This window comes from Crinia signifera, chromosome 2, assembly GCF_055691185.1.
Source record: "Crinia signifera chromosome 2, ASM5569118v1, whole genome shotgun sequence".
NCBI lineage: Eukaryota > Metazoa > Chordata > Amphibia > Anura > Myobatrachidae > Crinia > Crinia signifera.
In genome coordinates, this window is record NC_139218.1 from 21,560,800 (window position 1) to 21,581,168 (window position 20,369).

A 20,369-nucleotide genomic window follows, 5' to 3' on the forward strand; every position below is an offset into this window, starting at 1 on the left:
CGACACCGTTGTAATATTCAATAAAGAACTTCAACCTTGTCGGCAATTAGAACTTTAAATCAACACACTTTACCACAGAATTGTGCCACGGACATGCCGACATAATAACTACTTCCCTTTTTATAAAACCAAGTTTTGGTTTCTTCCAGATTTATAAAAGCGCCGTGCAGTAACAGACGTTACATAAATAAGAATTCCCTACATACGGTATAAGCAAAATAAGGGGTGTAAGGAGTCCACCCTGGGCCTTCCATCGCTACAGCCAGGTCTGGTTTTCTGTAGAGCCCTTATATTCCAAAACATCTGGAGTAAAGGTCAGCGCAGCAGGGGGCTGGAACTACCGGCATAGGTGTGGCGGTCTAGGGTGTGGAAACGTGAGTGCTATATAACAGCCCCGCTATACAATGCCCATATTTCCAGCACTGAAAAAAGTGGGGGACTTGGCTACAATGATGCAAATCACATAATTGCCCCAGCCACTTATCCTCCAAATGTGGGGGCTGCTTGGGGTGAGTGCACAGTAGCAAACGGTGTGTGTGTAAGCAGACTCTGGGGGACTTCTTCTTTGCTGAGGGTGCTGCCCGATTTCCGGAACCTTGCTAGTAGGCAATCTGAACTCTGACCCTAACACACTAACCAAACCCTTAACCCCAATAACGGCACCCTAAAAGGGGCAGATTAAAGAGGTAATTTGGTTCCAAACTGCCATCACTTTCTTTGTTTCAATGTAAATTCCTAATATCTCTCCTGGCTACAGAGTGATACTTCTTTTATATCTAGAACTATAAACTGCGGATGGAAGGTTGAGACCTGCAGCATCGTGCCGCTCCACAAGAACCCCACAGCGCCGCCCCACAAGTACCCCACAGCGCCGCTCCATGAGAACCTTACAGCACCACTACACGAGAACCCCACAGCACCACCCCACGAGAACCCCACAGCGCCGCCCCACAGCGCTGCCCCACAAGAACCCCACAGCGCCGCCCCACGAGAACCCCACAGCGCCGCCCCACGAGAACCCCACAGCACCACTCCACAAGAACCCCACAGCGCCGCTCCACAAGAACCCACAGTATTGCTGCTTTTTTAATAGTACAAACCAACCTTATTGGCCATCAGAACAATATAAAGTTTCCTAAGAAGAACAGAAGAGATTGCCACATCCCCAGGAGCAGCCCTATGGGATATACAGCTGTTGTAGTGACTATCAGACTGTATATAGTGTATTCGGAGCCTACTATTGCTGCCCTAACATATTAGGCATGTACACCATGATACATAACCCTCATTGCCGCAATCCTCAGAACCCCCTCCACGCCCATCCCTGCCTCCCATGAGACTCACCTGAAAAAAGGCGCAACACCAGACAGTCCCACTTCCTCTGGTGTAAACACTTGCAGCTCCCCCAGACGGGCAAGTAATGTGCGCGGCGAGCGCAAAGTGATGACGCTAGAATGGGCCGCACACACACAGGGCAATGGGCCGGGCTTACACGGCTCCTGCGCTTTCCCAGCGGTGACGAGCTACTGGGACGCAATGCGTTCCACGCCGGCCGGCGCCACCTAGTGGTGATAAGGGAGAACAGCACCCAGTTCCATCCAGGAAGAGGCATGGCGGCTGTTGCTGGTGAGTGTGCAGGATGTGTAGCATTGGTATCTCTGCTGGGATCTGGCTGCCTGTGACTGGCCTCCTGCCTGTGTGGTTATCACTGTCTGCCAGCTCCTGCCTGGACCCTGTGACTATTCCCTGTACGGCCGTGACCCTTTCCTTGCACCCTGACCCTTTTCTCTGTGGGGGTTATTAGGTGTGTACACACTATTAGATATGTATGGAGAGCTGCTCTGCTGCCCCCATAGGGGAGTCCATGGCTGTTTGTGGGGCTTTTTGATGCTGTTACCCAATTGTATTCTGTATTGTGCTCATGGGGAATACCCCTGCCCTGACGCGCTCATGGGGAATGCTCCTTCCCCGACGCGCTCATGGGGAATGCTCCTGTCCCGACACGCTCATGGGGAATGCTCCTGCCCCGACGCGCTCATGGGGAACGCTCCTGCCCCGACGCGCTCATGGGGAATGCTCCTGCCCCGACGCGCTCATGGGGAATGCTCCTGCCCCGACGCGCTCATGGGAAATGCTCCTGCCCCGACGCGCTCATGGAGAATCCTCCTGCCCCGACGCGCTCGTGGGGAACGCTCCTGCCCCGGCGCGCTCGTGGGGAACGCTTCTGCCCCGACGCGCTCGTGGGGAACGCTCCTGCCCCGACGCGCTCGTGGGGAACGCTCCTGCCCCGACGCGCTCGTGGGGAACCCTCCTGCCCCGGCGCGCTCGTGAGGAATGCTCCTGCCCCGACGCGCTCATGGGGAACTCTCCTGCCCCGACGCGCTCATGGGGAACGCTCCTGCCTCGACGTGCTCATGGGAAATGCTCCTGCCCCGACGCGCTCATGGGTAATACTCCTGCCCCGACGCGCTCATGGGGAATGCTCCTGTCCCTATGCCTGCATGTCTAAAACTTTCACCCAATCTTATGGAACATATAACAGATTACTTAAGTCCTTATTTATTGAATACACAATAAGCCAAAACCAAGAGGGATGTCTGAAAAAGGGCAGGTGCAGTTACCTGAGAGTGCCATACTGTTCTGTAGTGCCGCCACAGTGGGAACATGTGTATAGATACCAGGGCTGTGGAGTCAGTAGATAAATGTTCCGACTCCTCGTACTTCTGACGCCGACTCCTCGACTCCGACTCCTCTGTATTAATATGCAAATGTATTTGATACATTCCTTGAAGGAAAGAAAGGCAACATACATATTATTACTACAGAAACTAGAGGCTGGGAAGCCAACAGTCTACTGTATTGAACAGTTTAAGCAAAGGAAAAACACAATGAAAACAAAGTTTTATTAATTTTTTTTATTAATTAATTAAATGGCTGGATAGTAGCAGTAGGCATAAACATCAGGAACAGGAACTTCACCAGTTCAAAGATAAAAACCACATTATTTGGTTGTTTTGGGAACAAAAACAATAGGAAAGGTTCAGAAGTGTGGAGCATGAGTTCCGCATGCTTTGTGACGACAACAAAAATCAACGAGCCACAATCTCCGCTGGTTTGCTTGTTCGCCACCGTTCAATTCATGGACACAAGGAACGATTTCTTTACCGAATCGTTACTGGCGACGAAAAATGGTGCCTGTACATCAATATGAACCAGCGTAAGGAATGGCTTAGCCAAGGTAAACAAACGACCCCGCGCATGAAACAAGATCTTCATCTGCATAAAAAGATGTTGTGCATATGGTGGGAAGGCTTGGTTGAATGAATTTTTCAAGTCTACACCAGGTGATTTCTACCAACGAGGTATTGAAAACCTTATTGAACGTTGGAAATAAGTTGTAAACTACAAGGGTGAATACATTTATAAGTATTGGTGCTCTGAATTGTGCCATATAGTGAAGCACATGAAAAGCATGCTTTTTCACGGTCACTTAACGTGTTCGTTTTGCGGTTACGTGAGGCACTGCATGCATTGGTCTTTATTCTTAAGGTGCCCATACACCTAGTAAGATTTATCTTCAGATCTGGCTGGTTGGAACAAAAACATGGTTATGGATGAGTGACAGTTTGTCAGTTTTCCAGCATTTCCAAGCAAATGGTCCACTGATGGTTATGTTGCATCAGGCACTCTTGAGTAGTGATACGGCTGGATTTTTGGTAAGAGAGGAGTACTCCTCTATCTCTTGCCTAAAATTCATAAAAATGTAATAAATCCCCCAGGACGTCCTATCGTCGCTGGCACGAATAGTATCACTGCGAATTTATCTTATTTTATTGACCACCACCTGCAGCCAATTGTGCTCAAAAATAGGTCTCACCTTAAAGATACTAAGGATGTTTTAAATAGGATAAAATATGTTATTTGGGACGATGACTGTTTTCTGATTACAGCAGACGTCACGTCCTTGTATACCATTATAAGACATGGAGACGGCATACATGCTGTCAAACAAGCCTTGATCAACACTACCATTACTCCTGATTTACAAAACCTATTGATACAAGGGATCGAGTTCATCCTACTCAATAACTATTTCAACGGGTGTTTCTACATCCAAGAGGTCGGTACAGCCATGGGGACCAGATTTGCCCCCAGCTATGAGAATATTTTCATGGCTGGATGGGAAAACCTGATGGTGTGGCAGGGCCATGGCTGGGGTTCAAATCTGGTCCAATGGTGGCGTTATATTGACGATGTATTGTTTGTATGGAGGGGACAGTAAACAGAACTTAACAAATCTTGTGAGTATCTAAATAACAATTGTTTCAACATCCAGCTGACATTTAACATCAGCAAACTTGAGGTAAACTTTTTAGATTTAAGAATCTTTGTGGAGAACAACAAACTTGAGACCACAATTTACTACAAACCCTCAGATTCTAATTCATATATTTGTCCGTCCAGCAACCACCTGAAGAGATGGGTATCTAATGTCCCTAAAGGACAGTTTGTGCGCCTGAAACGCAACTGTTCAAGTTCCAACAATTTTGAAGCCAGTGCCTAAAAATTTAAAAATACATTTTTAAATAAAGGTTATGATGGCACACTACTGGAAGTAGCCCTGGATGAGACTAGGTCCCTCTCAAGAGAGGAGCTGCTGAAAGATAAACCCATTAGTGATGCCCCTGAAACCCAGAATTATACCATAGCCTTCAGTACACAGTATAATGCCTACCAAAGGTCAATTGAGCAGGTTTTTAAACGGAACTGGGAACTTCTACTAGAGGATTCAGTCCTAGTCAATATTTTGCCCAATAAACCAAAAAATGTCCATCAACCACCAGAAAGTTTACAGCGATTGAATTAAATCACTCTATTATTAAGCCTAACAATTCATTACGTGCAATTCAAATTACGTTGTTTACGCCATCAGATGTTCATGTGAGAAATTATATAAGACTAAAAGGAGCCTTAAAGTTCGCCTTGCCGAGCACGTTAGAAATATTAAAAGAGGTTTTAAAGAACATCCTTTCTCGCAACATTTTTTAGAAGTACACAATAGCTCCACCAAGTCTATTACAGGCTTTTGGGGGTTGGAGATGGTTAAAACCAACTGGCGGTACAATAATAGAGATGTTCGCCTCGCACAGAGATGCGATGGATTTTTAATCTGTCCACTCTATCTTGACGGCAGATAAGAACCTGAACCAGATAAGATAAATCTGCGTGTGTATGGCCACCTTAAGTGTTTTTCCTGCAAACACCTTCTTTTTTATATTTATTTCTTTAGAAATTCTAATACGTTTTTTCATATACTACATCATGAGAAACACATATTTCGAGGGACATACGAGTTCAGCGCCATCGAGACCTTCTTTTGTTCCAAAATGGTCCACTGTCATTTGCTCTCATCCATAACCATGTTTTTGTTCCAACCAGCCAGATCTGAAGATAAATCTGCATTTGTATGGCCACCTTTACAGTAGAGAAGTCATTCATTATAATTTTCGGAGTCGGTGCATTGTTTGCCGACTCCGACTCCAGGTACGCAAAATTTCCTCCGACTCCACAGCCCTTATAGATACTATGCGAGATTACGCAATTGTCACAGATGCCTAGATGTGTATTGAGGGGCCCACCAGCAAGTTTGCTAGTCCAAGAACAAACACTCATCGTCTCTTGCTGATCAGTTGATGATCGGGCTTCTGAGTATCCTTAGGCCGCAGGAAGTGAGACGAGATGGCAGGCTCATCTGTGTTTTTCTGGCACTCCCCTTTACCTTCCGTGAAGTGTCATTGCTGTGTATGTGTCATTCGGTCTACCCAAGAAAGGTCGACACCGGAATGTTGACAGGGTCCTTAGGTTGACCGGCGGAAGGTAGACAATGCAGAAGATCGACTTGCATTTTTTTTATTTTTAGCTGTCTAGATCTAGACTTCTAAGCGTACTATAGACCCTCGCACCGCTCACAAAGCTTCGGGCACACTATTCTCTTTTCCCTCCATGCTCTAGTGCAGGGGTGGGCAATAAGCATCTCTCCAGCTGTTCACGAACTACACACCTCAGTCGACCTTCCGGTGCATCCCGCATTGCTCTCATACACTGGTCAGTGGGTTGTGTGAGCTTTGTACATCTGTGTGCGACTAAAGGGGCCTACACACGGGGCGACACGGATCTGGCGCAATGTAGATCACTCAAAATCTGTCGGAGTCAGTGTTCTCTGAAGAGAACACTGGCCATGACCGGCGATCTTGCTAGATTTCTCCTGCATGCCGGATATTAATTGCCGGGAAATAGCAACGCGCTGGGCCGCGCATAACTAGCGCTACGGCCCCTGCACACGGAGCGATGTAGGGGCATTTTCTAAGAGATCTTCTTCTGGATGATCCGCTCGGATGCGAGTGAACCAGATCCCGCCTTGTGAATGGTGGTACGCCTGCCCACCATTCGCAAGGCGCATACGTTTGCACTTGCTGCGAATGGACGATGTACATAAACATCATTTGATGGTCACTGACACTGGACACTAAGTGTACTCGCTGCACTCAGCACACTATTATATTCTCCCACCCTACCGTAGTGGATGGTAAGCCCTGTACACATGGGGGATATATCGCTCACGATGAGCGGTATATCGCTCTGTGTCCCGTTTGCATCAGCGACCAGAGATGGTCGCTGATGAAAAAGAAACTGCCGGGGGGGCCCGGCAGTGGTAATCAGCTGGTCACAGCAGCATGTTCCTGCGACCAGCGATCACTACGGGGGAGAAAACGGGAGCCCGCACACGGCGATATATCGCCGGTGCACACTCCCATCGCGGGCAGTATGGTCGCTCAGCGACCATATTGCCCATGATATTATATGCTCCATGATGATATAATCGCCCCCGTGTGTACACAGCCGTAGGGTATGAAATACCACCTGTCAGCGCATGTCGGCTAAAAAAAACTTGAAAAACTCCTTTTGACTGTCGACTTTCCAAACCTGTCAACCTTAGCCATGTTGACCTATTTCAGGTGCCAACTAGGGAGGCCAATACCGGGATCGGGATCGTCGGGATCCCGGGATTTTGGCCTAAAATCACCGGGATTTCAATCCCGGGATTGGCTCATCCAATCCCGGGATTTCGGGATTGCTTACCGCACAGTCTTTTTCAGAAATGTGGGTTTGTTTTTCTTTAAATGCCGGGCAGTGCTGAGTAGCAGACGTTGCCCGGCTGCCCCTCTTCTGTGCGCAGCGTGACCTCAGAGGTCACGCTGCGCAGCCCAACATACGTGTCCACCTGCTGGGTCTCCTGCAGACATTGCCCGGCTGCCCTTTGTGCGCAGCGTGACATCAGAGGTCACTCTACGCAACCCGACAGCCGCATCTACCAGCTAGGTCTCCTGCGTGACGCACCAAGTCTCTCCAGCCAGGAAGAAGCCAGCACAAGACAACTGGCTAGGTAACAGCCATCCGCACGTTCCCCGCTGATCGCCATGCCGGGTCTCCAGCCAGCACCTAGACACGTGCCACCAAGCACACAGAGAGGTTGGTAGGCGGGAGGAGGGAGAGAGGAGACAGATATAGGGCGAGATTCTCTATTACAGAAATGCGGTAAAAACCCAGTTATCGGGGTTTTTACCGCATTTCTGTATTCTCTAACCTCCCTCCGCAGTGTCACCGCTGCGGAAGGAATCGCCAGCAAAAGCTGGCGGTTCCCTGCAGAAGCCTATGGGCTTCTTACCACAGCGGTGTGTGAGGGATCCGTCACGGATCCCTCCCAGCATGCCCTGCGGCCGGCGCGTCAGTCTGAGCATGCGCAGACGGACTCCCGGGTCATAGACCCGGAAGTCCAGCAACGGCGCCGCATCGCAAGGGACAGCTCTTACCGCAAGAGCTGTCCCTTGCGTTAATGACCGCATATTTTAGAGAATATGCAGTCAATAGAAATGCGGTGGCTGGCGAAGAGGGCTGCAGATTTTAGAGAATCCCGCCCATAGAGAGGTTGGTAGGCGGGAGACAGATATAGAGAGAGGACTGAGAGGGGAGAGAGAGATAAAAGGACCGTGGAGGAGAGAAAGAGTATATAAGGACTGAGGGACAGGGGGTAGAGCTAAGGAGAAAGATGCAGTGCAGCTAAAGAGCCCTGCTGCTACCTGCTTTTTCACCAATAAATCAATCCCGGGATTCCCGGGATTGAGCATTTTTCAATCCCGAATCCCGGGATTGAAAAAATGGCCCGGGATTGGCATCCCTAGTGCCAACCTAAGCCCCGTCGACCTTCAGTAGTCAACCCAATGCATGTCGACCTAAACAGGGTTGACCTAATGACCATATCCCGTTTCATCTGTACGTGCCGTCAAATCCTGACTTTCTCGTCAGCGACAGCATGCTCCTGGATGTGACCGCGGAACGGTATCGCTAATGATATTGTTCAGTGTGTATGCGCTATATCGTTTGTCCAGGAGTTTCAGGCGGTTCAAGGAAAATTTTTTAACGTTATCGTTCCTGGACGATATCCTATAATGTGTCCCCAACGTAAGTGGCAGATTTACTCTGAGGTAAAATCTCCAGTCAGTTCCTATTGTAGCATTGTGCTGCCGTCTGTCCTTGTCTGAGGTAAAAGTGAGAAGGGTGAGGGGCTTATATAGGGCCATTAGGTGACCCTGAGTGATGTTATCTGCGGGTGCAGCTGGATGAGTGATGTCTGCAGGTCAGGCAGCAGTGAGATGATAATCCCTTCCCCTCAGCTAGTGTCACTGTGAAATATTAGGAATCCACATCATTTGTCCTGCAGCCATGCTCCCTCCACTTGATTGACCCCTGAGCTTGGGAAAATATGTCTCCCAGTTGTCTGTCAGTGACGAGAGGTTAGCAGTTCAAACGCCTGTGACCTCTGTGAGATAATAAGGCCTCCCGAGCTTCAGCAAGTCACAAGGTGATGACCTTGACAAAATGGCTGCCTCACCTTTTATATTGTTCTTTATTAAGTTCATTATATAGCGCACACCTAATCCGCAGAGCTTTACACAGTGGAGTTTACAATCTATATGGATGTGGGTCCCATTAATATTCCTTCCCATTTGTGTACGCAAACACACAGATTTGTGGGGTGTTTTTTTGTGTGTGTCATAAACCAATTAACCTATTAGGAGTATGAGTGGAGATGTTTCCAATAGCAACCAGCCAAATTATAGTGAACTTTTATTTAGTGCCTACTACAAAATGGTAGCTAGAATTTGATGGGTTGCTAAAGGCAACGCTTCCACTCGTCCCTTAAGAAATTTTGATGCATCTTCCCCTGAAGTCCGGCTTCACGAGGAAAATAAGTGACAATGGTTGGGATGTACTAAAGAAGGAATGCAGTAAAAACCCAGTTTTGGGGGTTTTACCCCACTTCCAAATGCACTATAGCCCCTCCGGTAGGGCTTTGTTCTGTTGCAGAGGGTATAGCTGGCGTGGGTGTGGTATAATACTCCGACAGTCGGGATTCCGACAGTCATTAGTCAGACGTCGGAATCCCGATTGCACAGCATGGGGAGCGCAATGAAGCCCCTTGCGCTCGCCACCTATTTTATTCTCCCTCCTGTGGGGGTCGTGGACCCCCACGAAGGAGCAGTCGGGATTCCGACGTCGGAGTACTGACTGTCGGAATCCCGACTGTCAGGGAGCCGTCCGGCACCCGCTAGCGTTCCCCCATAGAAGCCTATGGGTGTTTCCCTGCAGCGCAGGGTGAGGGATCTGATATTGATTCCACCCAGCATGCAGTGCGGCTGCCGGCATCAGGGGCAAACACATGATTTGTAAAGGGGGGTTTCCAGATGGAATAAATAATATATATTTATTTATTTATTTTGTGACTATACAGACTTAAACGTTTCGGTGCTTTACTTGCTCCTGGTGACGGTGCATTTGTTTCATTAAATAGAAATAAACCATACACCCATATGTTTTACAGTTCAAAATTTTATTCTACGCTAGTCTGTCTTAAAAGGTGCTCCTTCCTGTGCCTCAACTCTCCCATCATTATACAGCCCTGCGATTCGCGGCAAAATGCTGTGAGTGGGTGGAGCCTAATACGGAAAGTGGGCGGAGCTATGGCCGCAAAGCTCGAGCAGCAAAACATTTTATTTGCTTCATCAGGGGGGGGGGGGTTCTGGGTACTCGGAAACCCCCCCTGGGTGCACTACAGGGCGCCACTCTGCGCATGCGACTCCTGGCTGGTATCCAGTCCCTAGGTCGACACCTAAAAATGGTCGACAATGACAGAAGGTTGACACAAGCTTAAGTTCGACATGGGCATGGTTGACACATGTTTTTCATGTGTTTTTGGCTTGGACAGACTTGGTTCATACTTTATTACTTCGTGTGCCTGAAGCATGGCGAGCGCAGCGGTACACTTATACGGTGTCCATATCGACATGCACACCAAAAAAAAACCTGTGTCAACAATGTCCATGTCGGCCTTAAACCTGTGTCGACCTGTCGGCGCCTGAGCTGCTGCAGAGTCCTCCCTCCACCTACAGTTACAGGTCAGTTATCCGGCCCGGGGGTGCATGCACATGACATCTAGGCCAATGGGGCTGACCGGTTCAGGGGTAGGTCACCGCAGCCCTATCTAAACTACAGGAGGTGGTGAGATACTGATGTCCACTCAGGGGACAGAAACAAACACTCATGTTCTCACCATGGCCTGCAGACCTGCTATCAGCAGCCGCAAGGGACAGTGGTGCATCAGGCCTCGCTCCCTCACACAGCACATTCCTTCAGGTGAACGTGACAGAGGTTGGACAGAGTTCAGCTGCTAATGATAAGGCAGGTACATCTATTATACCAGAGCACGAGTCAGGCTATAAATACCTCACAGGTGTCCAATCAGATGAGGTATAAAAGGCCGCAGTATCCATCCGCTTGGTGTAGTGATGAAAATGCCTTTAGAATCCTGTGGATCGCGCATGTTTTATTTTTAAATATTAACAGGAAATGATGGTTTAAAAAAAAAACGATCCCATTTCTTATTAGGGCCCCATATGGGCCGCCTAATATTCATCAGACTCGGATGTGTTTGCGTTTCGGGCGTTCTGGCACATTCACACACTCGGGCGAGTTCAGGCACTCAGGAATTTAATTGTTTGGGTGCATTTGGCCGCGTTCATGCCCTCCGGGAATCAGGTGTTTGGGTGTGTTCGTGCGTATTCACACACTCGGCTAATCAAGCGAGTTCGGTCGCTCATGGATTCGGGTGATCGGCATGTTCGTGCACTCGGGTTCCCGGGGGTTTGGGTGTTCGGGCTTTCAGACGATCGATAGGGGGGGGGGTTTGCGGTGTGCGGTCGATTAGGTAAACGGCGTGTTTGTGTGGGAGCATGCATGGAAATCTTCAGGGGGGGGGGAGGCAGCCTACAGACAGGGTGACACTGCTGAGCAATGTAGATTACTCTCAACAGGATACGGTCATTAGGTCTACAGTAACTAGGTCGACAAGCATTGGGTCGACATGGGTCTAGGTCGACATGACATTAGTTCAGGGTTGCCGACTTTAGAAAGCTCCTCTCCGGGGGAAGCCCGGAGAGGAGACTTTCAGCAGGAGTTCGGGGGCGGGGCTTAAATGTGACCTCATTAAGCCCCGCCCCCATGAAGGAAGGTGCCTCAATTTGACGATCTTTACGGAGGGGGCGTGGCTAAACGACGCGATGATGACACTTTGGCCCCGCCCCCTCTCCGGAGATCATCAGAAAAGGTCATTTAAACACTGCGGCCGGGGTGGGGGAAGCTGCAATTAGGGGGGAGCGGGGGTCCCCCAGAATCCGGGAGGGTGGCCCGATTTTCGGGACCCTCCCGGCCATTCCGGGAGGGTAGGCAACCCTGCATTAGATCGACAGTCGAAAGGTCGAATTTGGGTTTTTCACTGTTTTTTGTGCCGACAGGAGGTATTTCATGCCCTACCATCCACTAGGGCGTAGTGGGAGAAAAAAATAGTGTGACCGACGCATTGCGAGGGAATGCGGTGCACTTCAAACTGTGTCCATATCGACTGTCTCGACATTCGGGTAAAAAAAACAGTGAAAAACCCCATGTCGACCTAGCCCATGTCGACCTAATGTCACGTTGACCTAGATCCATGTCGACCTAGTGGTGTCGACCTAGTTATGGCCGAGTAAACGATCCCAACCCCTCTGCGCACAGTGCTGCACATTGATGTGTTATGCTGGCAACACATCAGACCAACTTTCCTCCAACCATCCAACTAGTTGGTTGGAATAAAAAACTGGTACTGGATGGGAGCAAATATTATTTGTAATGAAGTCATTTGTTTCCTAAATCAGAAACTGGTCAACAACTGTCACTCAGACAATGTACTGGAGTTGGACCTGTTTGATTTAAACAATTTCACTGAATGTTCTTGTCCATTCTCCTGAGTTTGTGAGCAGATTGCTTATTGGCATTTGCCCCCATACAGTACCAGATTTTCAGTCCAAACAACCAACTAGTTGGATGGTTGGAGGAAAGTTGGTCTGATGTGTGGCCAGCATTAGCGCTGCGCTGAGTGATCTGTCAGGGCCAGTATTCTCTGGTGATAACACCCGGCGATCGGACTAGATTTATCCTTCATGCAGGATCTTAATCGCCCAGCGATAGCAGCTCATAGGACAAAGCATCACTATGGCCCCTATACACGGAGCGATATAGGGTCATTCGCTAAGAGGTCTAGTCAGATCGCTTACAAAATGGTCTGAAATCGCCCCGTCTGTAGGCCCCATACACACTTGCTGATCAGCTGCTTGGTATGTCGGTCCCTGTCATACAGCTAGGCCAGCTGAATTTGCCCTCCCATCTGTGACGCCGTTCAGACATATTGCTGTACACACTTGCCAACGCTGTGACGATATATCGGCCAGCCAGCCCATGATACATCAGCCTGTAACCAGCACTGAGGTACATAACACACGATATATCGGCCAGCCAGCCCATGATACATCAGCCTGTATCCATCACTGAGGTACATAACACACGATATATCGGCCAGCCAGCCCATGATACATCAGCCTGTATCCAGCACTGAGTTACATAACAGCACTGTCACACACCTGCTCGGTCCCACTGTCCCTGTGACCGCTGACCTTACAGTGACCATTTTCTCCTATTAGCGCCTCAGCTCAGTTGTTGATTAACTGCAGTGAACTTTTCCTGACATCCCTCCCTCTGTCCTCAGACTCGCTGTTATCAGCCATCGCTGCCTCTGAGGTAATCTAAGAATATGTTTATATTGTTACACTTGACTGGAAGGCAAACTGCAAACCAAATACTATATAAAGTGTCTGTGGGTTTCTATTTTAGTGCCTAGCGGTATATTGTAACCTCCCTGGCAGACTCCCATGGGAATAATCACTAGATTGTGAGCTTGCGAGCAGGGCCCTCCTACCTTTGACTGTCTGTAAATACCCAGTTTGTTGTATCGCCGTCTCCTTTGTAAAGCGCAATGGAATATTCTGCGCTATATAATTAGTAAATAAATAATCGTGAACTGTCCAAATCCTTGTGCACTTCTGTAAGTCGAGGTGAGGGAGCCTCACAGCGCTGAGGTCATGGGTTCGATCCTCACCATGACCTAACTGTGCGGAGTTTGTATATTCTCCCCGTGCTTACGTGGGTTTCCTCCGGGTACTCCGGTTTCCTCCCACAATCCAACAATATACTGGTAGGCTAATTGGCTCCCAACGAAATTAACCCTAGAATGTCTGTATGTACATGTGGTAGTCCTCAGCATTCTGTATCCAGGATATAAGTTCTTAATAAGATACTTACAGAAAGGGTCCAATTCAGACCAGCTCGCTGGGCAGCAATGTCAGCGAGCAGTGGCTGGGGAACGCCTGCGTTTTATGGCGAAGGCTGTCTTCCTGCAGGCGGCTTGCACATGCGCGCTGAGGAACATGCGCTTATGCGGTCGTTCGATAATAACTAGCCCAGCAAATGGGCTAGCACAACGATTCTTAGCTCTGTTTACTAACGTGTGGCAATTATGACATTTTCTGCCATGATGTCTGTTGTCACTGCAATTTACTAGGAAAAACCCGCCGCGGTCGCTGTGTGATACTTGTTGACGATGGTTCCGCGTGGCGGCGGTAGTCCACATTTGCATTGGAATTGCGCACTGAGGCTCCAGTTCTACCTCCCACAAAGTCTTCACATTTTAAATTAAATATTTCTACTGCTGCGGTTCCCAGAAAAAAAAAACATTCCGCTGACAGGGAAGAGGCGCGACTTCAGCAAAAAAACACCCGATTTCTCGCCTTAATAAGTCCACCTTTTATATGTGATTAGAATTATCCTCTGTAATGGAAAATATCCGGCACATAGGTTTTAATGACCTACATGCGTGTGAATCTTGTTTCCCCACATGGCGCCCTGATGTCTCACGCTTCAGTTATTAAGCGCGCAGGATCTAGGTGAGGAGAGGAATGGCACGTTGTTTATTGTAAAGAGGGTTATCTTTCCTCACGCCCTTATTGCCCCACCCATAGTCGAATCCATTCCCCCCGTCGAGTAGTGACCTGTCAGGTGCAGCCTGCTGGGTCTTTATAGTAATGGGGCCTACATACGGGATGACTGTGCACAGCGATGTATCAGCACTGTGTGCTGAGCGATCGGTCAGGGCCGGTGTTCTCAGGTGAGGTCCTGACCGGCGATCTGACTAGATTTATCCAGCAGGCAGGATCTTAATTGCCCGCTGATAGCAGCACGCCGGGCCGTGCATCACTATCGCTGTGGCCCTACACACGGAGCGATGTAGGGGCATTTTCGAAGTGCATATCTACCAGCCAGTCAGCTTCTAACTGCCATGGGAGAGGCTGTGGGCGGGATGCTCTAATGCTGCAATCTCATTGCCGCCCCTGCAAAATCCCGGGTTTTTCTTGCCAGATATTTGGCGGGGCACAGAGCTTCTCAGCTCATCAGACCCCCTTCATACTGCACCTCAGACCTGGGAATTTCGCCTGTCTGTCCCTTACACACTGCGTTCCATGGTCTGCCTTCCAACAAGTGTGTGGAATTTGATTGGGTGTTGGGAAATTTGTACAAATTGCTGTGATTGGCTGTTTAAAAAACAGCTTTTATTGGCTGGCTGTCACATATCACATGATTACTTCCCCCAATGAGCTTGTTTTATGGCATCATGTTTGTGTAAAACTCTTTCCCAAATGTAAATGGAAAATGTTTCTGTAAGGGTATGCTGTCAAGACAAGATGTCGGCATTATCAATGTCAACAGCAGGTCAACGGTGATGATCTGTAAAAATAAAAATATTAACATGGTTAAAAATATCACCATCAATGTTGACACCTGCAAAATGTCAACACTGACAGAATTATGACCGCAGCAGTGTCGACATTTCCCCAGGGGGTTAGCAGCAGTGTTACATTACAGTTTTTCATTACAGACAGAAATTCTAGTGTCAACATGCTAAAAATGTTTACAACCATATTGATGTGTATTAGGACGGCACGTGTTCTAAATCTGTGCTTTATTCCTAGGAGAGGATCCGTCTGCTGCTACTGTATGACAGCACATTCCCTGGCCGGGGCTCACTCAGGTCTGTGTAAGTGGACATTTTTGGCTTCTTTTTACCCATAAACAAGTCCTTCTTGTCCCTATCTATCGCCACTTCATCTCTCTCCAAGCTTCGGTAACTCTCCCCCAAAGACCTCACCTACAAGCTCATTGTTTATCTAGTGCAGAGATGAATGTGCAGCATCAGGCTCCTGTCAATGTGAAGAAGCCGCCACTTCAGCCGGAGCAGCCCACATCTCCAAGACCCTTGGAGTGTTGGATTTGGTGGTCCAGCCCACAAAGCCACGCCCCTCCCAGCAAGCCTTACCCTGCATCGGGTGTCATTCGGGTATATGATGCCACCGCTTTATTAATACCTTAGTGATTATACCATCTCTGCACTAGCATGGATATTCTTAAAACCTGGACTGTCATACTCCTTTTACACTAGCAAGCCGGGTCACACCCAGCATTTTGTACCAGGCTTGCAAGCACTTTCACATTAACCGTCCGACCAGGCATAAAGCTGGGCGTGTGATGTCATCAGGAGGCGGTGCTGGGTGATGACAGCATCTCCCAGCGGCACCTTTACAGTGCAGCGAATGGGACCCAGGTCGCGTCGACCTGTTTACACAAGCGGCCCAGGTCCAACCCTGGTAGTTACCAGGGTTGGAGTTCCGGGTCAATCAACCCGGGATTTTGCGTTGCCACTAGCAAAAAAACACCCCCGTGCTAGTGGCAAAAGGGTATTAGATTGCCACGAGGACCGCATTTGGAAACCACTGCAATAGGTTATAGAATATGTGCTACTTGTGTTCTCAGCCGTGAGCCATGACACATCTTCTTCTGTTCCATACCAGGCTGTCTGAGGTCACAGGATGGTAGAGAACTCCCCGTCCCCGCTGCCAGAGAGAGCCATATATGGATTTGTCCTCTACGTGGCGTCTCAGTGTGGATTTAGTGAGTATTGGTGACATGAGAACTATACCAATGCCCAATCGGGGCTATGGGATCCGGAATGTCATTCAGGCTGCGTCATCTCTGCACGCTGCAATCAGACGCAAGAGGGAAACATTACGGGGGGGGGGGGGGGGGGGCGGTCTATACAAACTGTCATCGATTAACTTATATTACACTCTTACACTTTGCTCTTCCGATTGGTTTTATCCAACCAAGCGCAGTTACTGAAGAGCAACTAAAGTGATACCGAAGATAATGCCGCCTTGCTGAACACCCGCCCCATCGCTCTGGAAGTCCGTACTTGCTTTCAGATGCCCACTATCCACCGAATTGGGAGCTGGCATCCCCACGCCTGTGTTCGCAGGGGAATGCTCACCGGTTTTATGTGGATGCCCATATAATACTCGGTGTTCCCCAACCGCCGCCCCCCCAGCCCTCTCTTCCTGGGAGTGAGCAGGAGAGTTGGATCGGGAGGGAGTTTGCCCGTGTGCTGAGGAGTTATCGGTTATCTCCACATTATACCAAGAAGTCTGCTGCATAGCCGCTTTTGAGACTCATCTTGGTCTGGGAAAGCAAGGTCTGAACATAGGGAACCCAGATAGAAAAAATCTCAGTAGGTGAGAAGCGTGTTCTTTGCAGCCACAGCGGCACTGGCTAGGAACCGCTTGACCCCACAGCCTAAGAGGATAGGAGAGTTAGAGGAACATGGGGTGGAATGTGATGCTGAACGAACTCTGACATATTTTTGTTTCAAGGGTTGTGATTGGCATCTTGGACCGATAGCTTTACAATGGGAATAGGAATAAATGTAACCCAGGCTGGTTCTGCGTTTCTGTTGCTGGTCATTATATGGTCAAAGCCGCTGACACATCTCCCCCATTGTGGGAAATACCAGAGGGACTAATATCTTGGTGGGCCCAATTCATGGCTCTAGTCTCCTATGTCCTATGACTGGTCCAGGGCTACTTGTGTCCTTCATGCCTCTCTCTTGTTGTCTTCCAGTCCTATATCTGACGTGGGCTTTCATTCCTGAGTCGTGGTTACATTCGTTAGGACTGACTTACTGGCCCCAGAAGTAAGTACTGTACACGTATGTATGTATGTATGTATGTAGTTATGAGGCAGACAATACAGTATATGTGTGTGTGTGTGTGTGTGTGTTCAACATGCAGTAAGTCAACATGTTTAAAAGGCCAATAGACAATGGGCCAGATTCTCTAAACTTCAAAAGTGATCAAATGGAGAGTGATAAACAGCCAGCCAATCAGCTCCTGTCTGACATTTTTCAAATACAGTCTGTGACATGGCAGGTAGGAGGTGATTGGCTGGCTGTTTATCACTCTCCATTTTATCACTTTTGAAGCTTAAAGAATCTGGCCCAAGGTGTTTAATTCGAAATTGTGTAGACCTTCTGACTCCGTCAACTTTTTGTACCTATCCACCCTTTCCACTGTCTACATTTTCCATGTCAACCTTTTGACAATGTCGGCCGAGTGCATGTCCACCATACGTGGTCGACCTAATAATTGTCTATATATTTGCTGTAGGTCTTCCATACCACACACGTTATAATGGAGGGGGGAGAAGTTACTTGAGTAGTATCATGTAAATCTGGATCTATGGAATTATTATTATAGTTGTAATACAGATCAAGTACATCAGTCAAGACATGCCTTACACTAGGTGGCCATACACTAGTCCCATTTGGCTGTTATTCGCAGATAAATTGGGTTGTGGCCAATCCGATGCACGTATCGGAGTCGGAGGTGGGACCCGCTGTGCGGCCGGCCATACATTGCTGCGAGAAGTCGCAGTAGTGTATGGCCACCTTTTATTTAGCACAGGCATGGGTAACCTGTTGTGAAACTACAAGTCCCAACATGCCTTGCCACAGTTTTGCTATTAGGGAATACTAAAACTGTTGCAATGCATGCTGGGATTTGTAGTTTCACAGCAGCTGGAGACAAGTTGCTTACGCCTGGTTTAGCAAGAGCAGATAATTCAGAAGAGTCAGATACCAGGCAGCCAGGCTTGGAGTGGTCTTGTCTCCTGATAATTTCCTATGTGTTTCCTAGGTACTGGGCTGTGGCCATCCCTGTATACCTTCTGGTCATGTTAGGCATTGCCTATATCTTCCTATTCGGTATAAACATGATGAGCACAGCGCCCCTGGATTCCATACACACGGTCACAGGTAATTTTACTCCTTACATAGTGTCACAAATAGCAACTTGTATATTGGCGCTAATTGAGTTTTGAACGCAGAAGTACGAATATCGCACATAGGCAATTTTCGCACTGCGCATGCTCAGCGTCCACCACAGTGTACGAGTGTCGAAGTGCGATCTCCACCCTAATGGATGCCATCGCAGTTTAAGTGACAGCGACAGGTGCGGCCAAGGCAACGCAGGTGTATCATAACCATTAACGGGACAGCTGTGTGACGTGACACTCAGACACTGTGACCCGGAGCAGTGCGTCTGCCTTCTGCAATGAGATCACAGTTAGATTGCAATAGCGGTGCAAGGTTTCATACTGGTGCAAAGTAAAAGGTGCTGTAATGTATTCACGCCAACAAGTGTGTTCCCATAAATGTTCCTGTCTTTCCATGGAGGGTTTGACACTTTATTAAATGTTCCTCATCATGACTAAAATAAAATTTAGAAATAGTATTTTTGTGTTATAAGTAGTCTTAAGCCCCTAGAACGATTTTTTGGCCGATTTCCGATAAATCGTCCGATGTTTATCGAAAATCGGCCGATTTCGGTCCGATGCGCGCTCCCGTGGATCTTTTGCTAAATCGTCTGATCTTACGTGCTGCACGAAAGATCAGAAGATTTAACGAAAGATCCATAGGAACGCACACGGGATCTTAAGAAAAATCTTTGGTAAAGATGTGCGCTTGCCTGAAATCTTTTGTCCAGGACGGGCAAAAGATATCAAGGCTAATTTATGCGCACATCTTATGAACGCAGATCTTTCTAGTGTGTGGGCACCTTTTACACTAGTGCGATGTAAGCCCTACTCACATGATTTTAACGCATCGGATTGTATGTCTCTTAACCCCTTCCTGACAGAGCTAGTTTTTGCGTTCCTGACAGAGCCATTTTTTTCAAATCGGACATGTATCACTTAAGTGGGGATAACTTTTTTTTGCTTTTACTTATCCCAGTGATTTTGAGATTGTTTTTTCGTGACACATTGTACTTCAAATTAGTGGTAAATTTGGGTCGATACAGTCTGTGTTTTTTTGTGAAAAATACCAAAATGTCGTGAAAAAATGGAAAATTTAGCGATTTTCAAAATGTTAAATTTTCTGCTTGTGAGACAAATAATCATACCACTCAAAATAGTTAATAACTAACATAGACCATATGTCTACTTTATGTTTCCATCATTATTTCAACTTCCTTTTAATTTTTTTGGACACTAGGAGGCTTACAATATGAATAGCAAATTCTCAAATTTTCAAGAAAATTTCAAACACTGATTTTTTTAGGGACCAGTTCAGTTCTGATGTGACTTTGAGGGACTTGTATGTGAGACACCCCCATAAATGATGCCATTTCAAAAACTGCACCCCTCACAGTATTCAAAACAGCATTTTGGAAGTTTGTTAACCCTTTAGGTGTTTCACAGGAATTAAAACAAAGTGTAGGTGAAATTTCAAAATTTCATTTTTTTTGCAGATTTGCAATTTTAATACATTTTTCTAAGGAACACAGTACATTTTACTAGAGAAATGTGACTAAAAATTGATTCCCCCAATTCTTTTGTTTTCATAAATATCCTATATGTGGCCCTAGTGTGCACGTTGACCAAACCACAGGCTTCATAATAGAAGGAGCACCTACTTGATTTTGGAGCCTCCTTTTTATGAG

The 20,369-nt window shown here is 47.7% G+C and overlaps 2 protein-coding genes across 5 annotated transcripts in view; one reads left to right on the forward strand and one right to left on the reverse strand.

Annotated features, from left to right (window-relative positions):
• Positions 1-1,557, reverse strand: part of TTC3 (tetratricopeptide repeat domain 3) — an 81,179-nt gene extending 79,622 nt beyond the window's left edge. For all 3 annotated transcript variants that reach the window (XM_083171712.1, XM_083171713.1, XM_083171711.1), the window contains exon 1: positions 1,345-1,557. The gene's annotated coding sequence lies outside the window, so the exon portion shown is untranslated. The remainder of the gene's footprint in view (positions 1-1,344) is intronic.
• LOC146059465 (phosphatidylinositol N-acetylglucosaminyltransferase subunit P-like) overlaps positions 1,510-20,369 on the forward strand; it is a 21,483-nt gene continuing 2,623 nt past the window's right edge. The window contains exons 1-5 of one of the 2 annotated variants that reach the window (XM_083171715.1): positions 1,510-1,626; positions 15,513-15,571; positions 16,389-16,488; positions 17,491-17,563; positions 18,564-18,682. In XM_083171715.1, the coding sequence (XP_083027841.1) occupies positions 16,407-16,488; positions 17,491-17,563; positions 18,564-18,682 (274 nt within the window). In that variant the 5' untranslated portion in view covers positions 1,510-1,626; positions 15,513-15,571; positions 16,389-16,406. Of the gene's footprint in view, positions 1,627-15,512; positions 15,578-16,388; positions 16,489-17,490; positions 17,564-18,563; positions 18,683-20,369 lie in introns of both variants that reach the window. The other variant, XM_083171714.1, reaches the window with a different exon arrangement.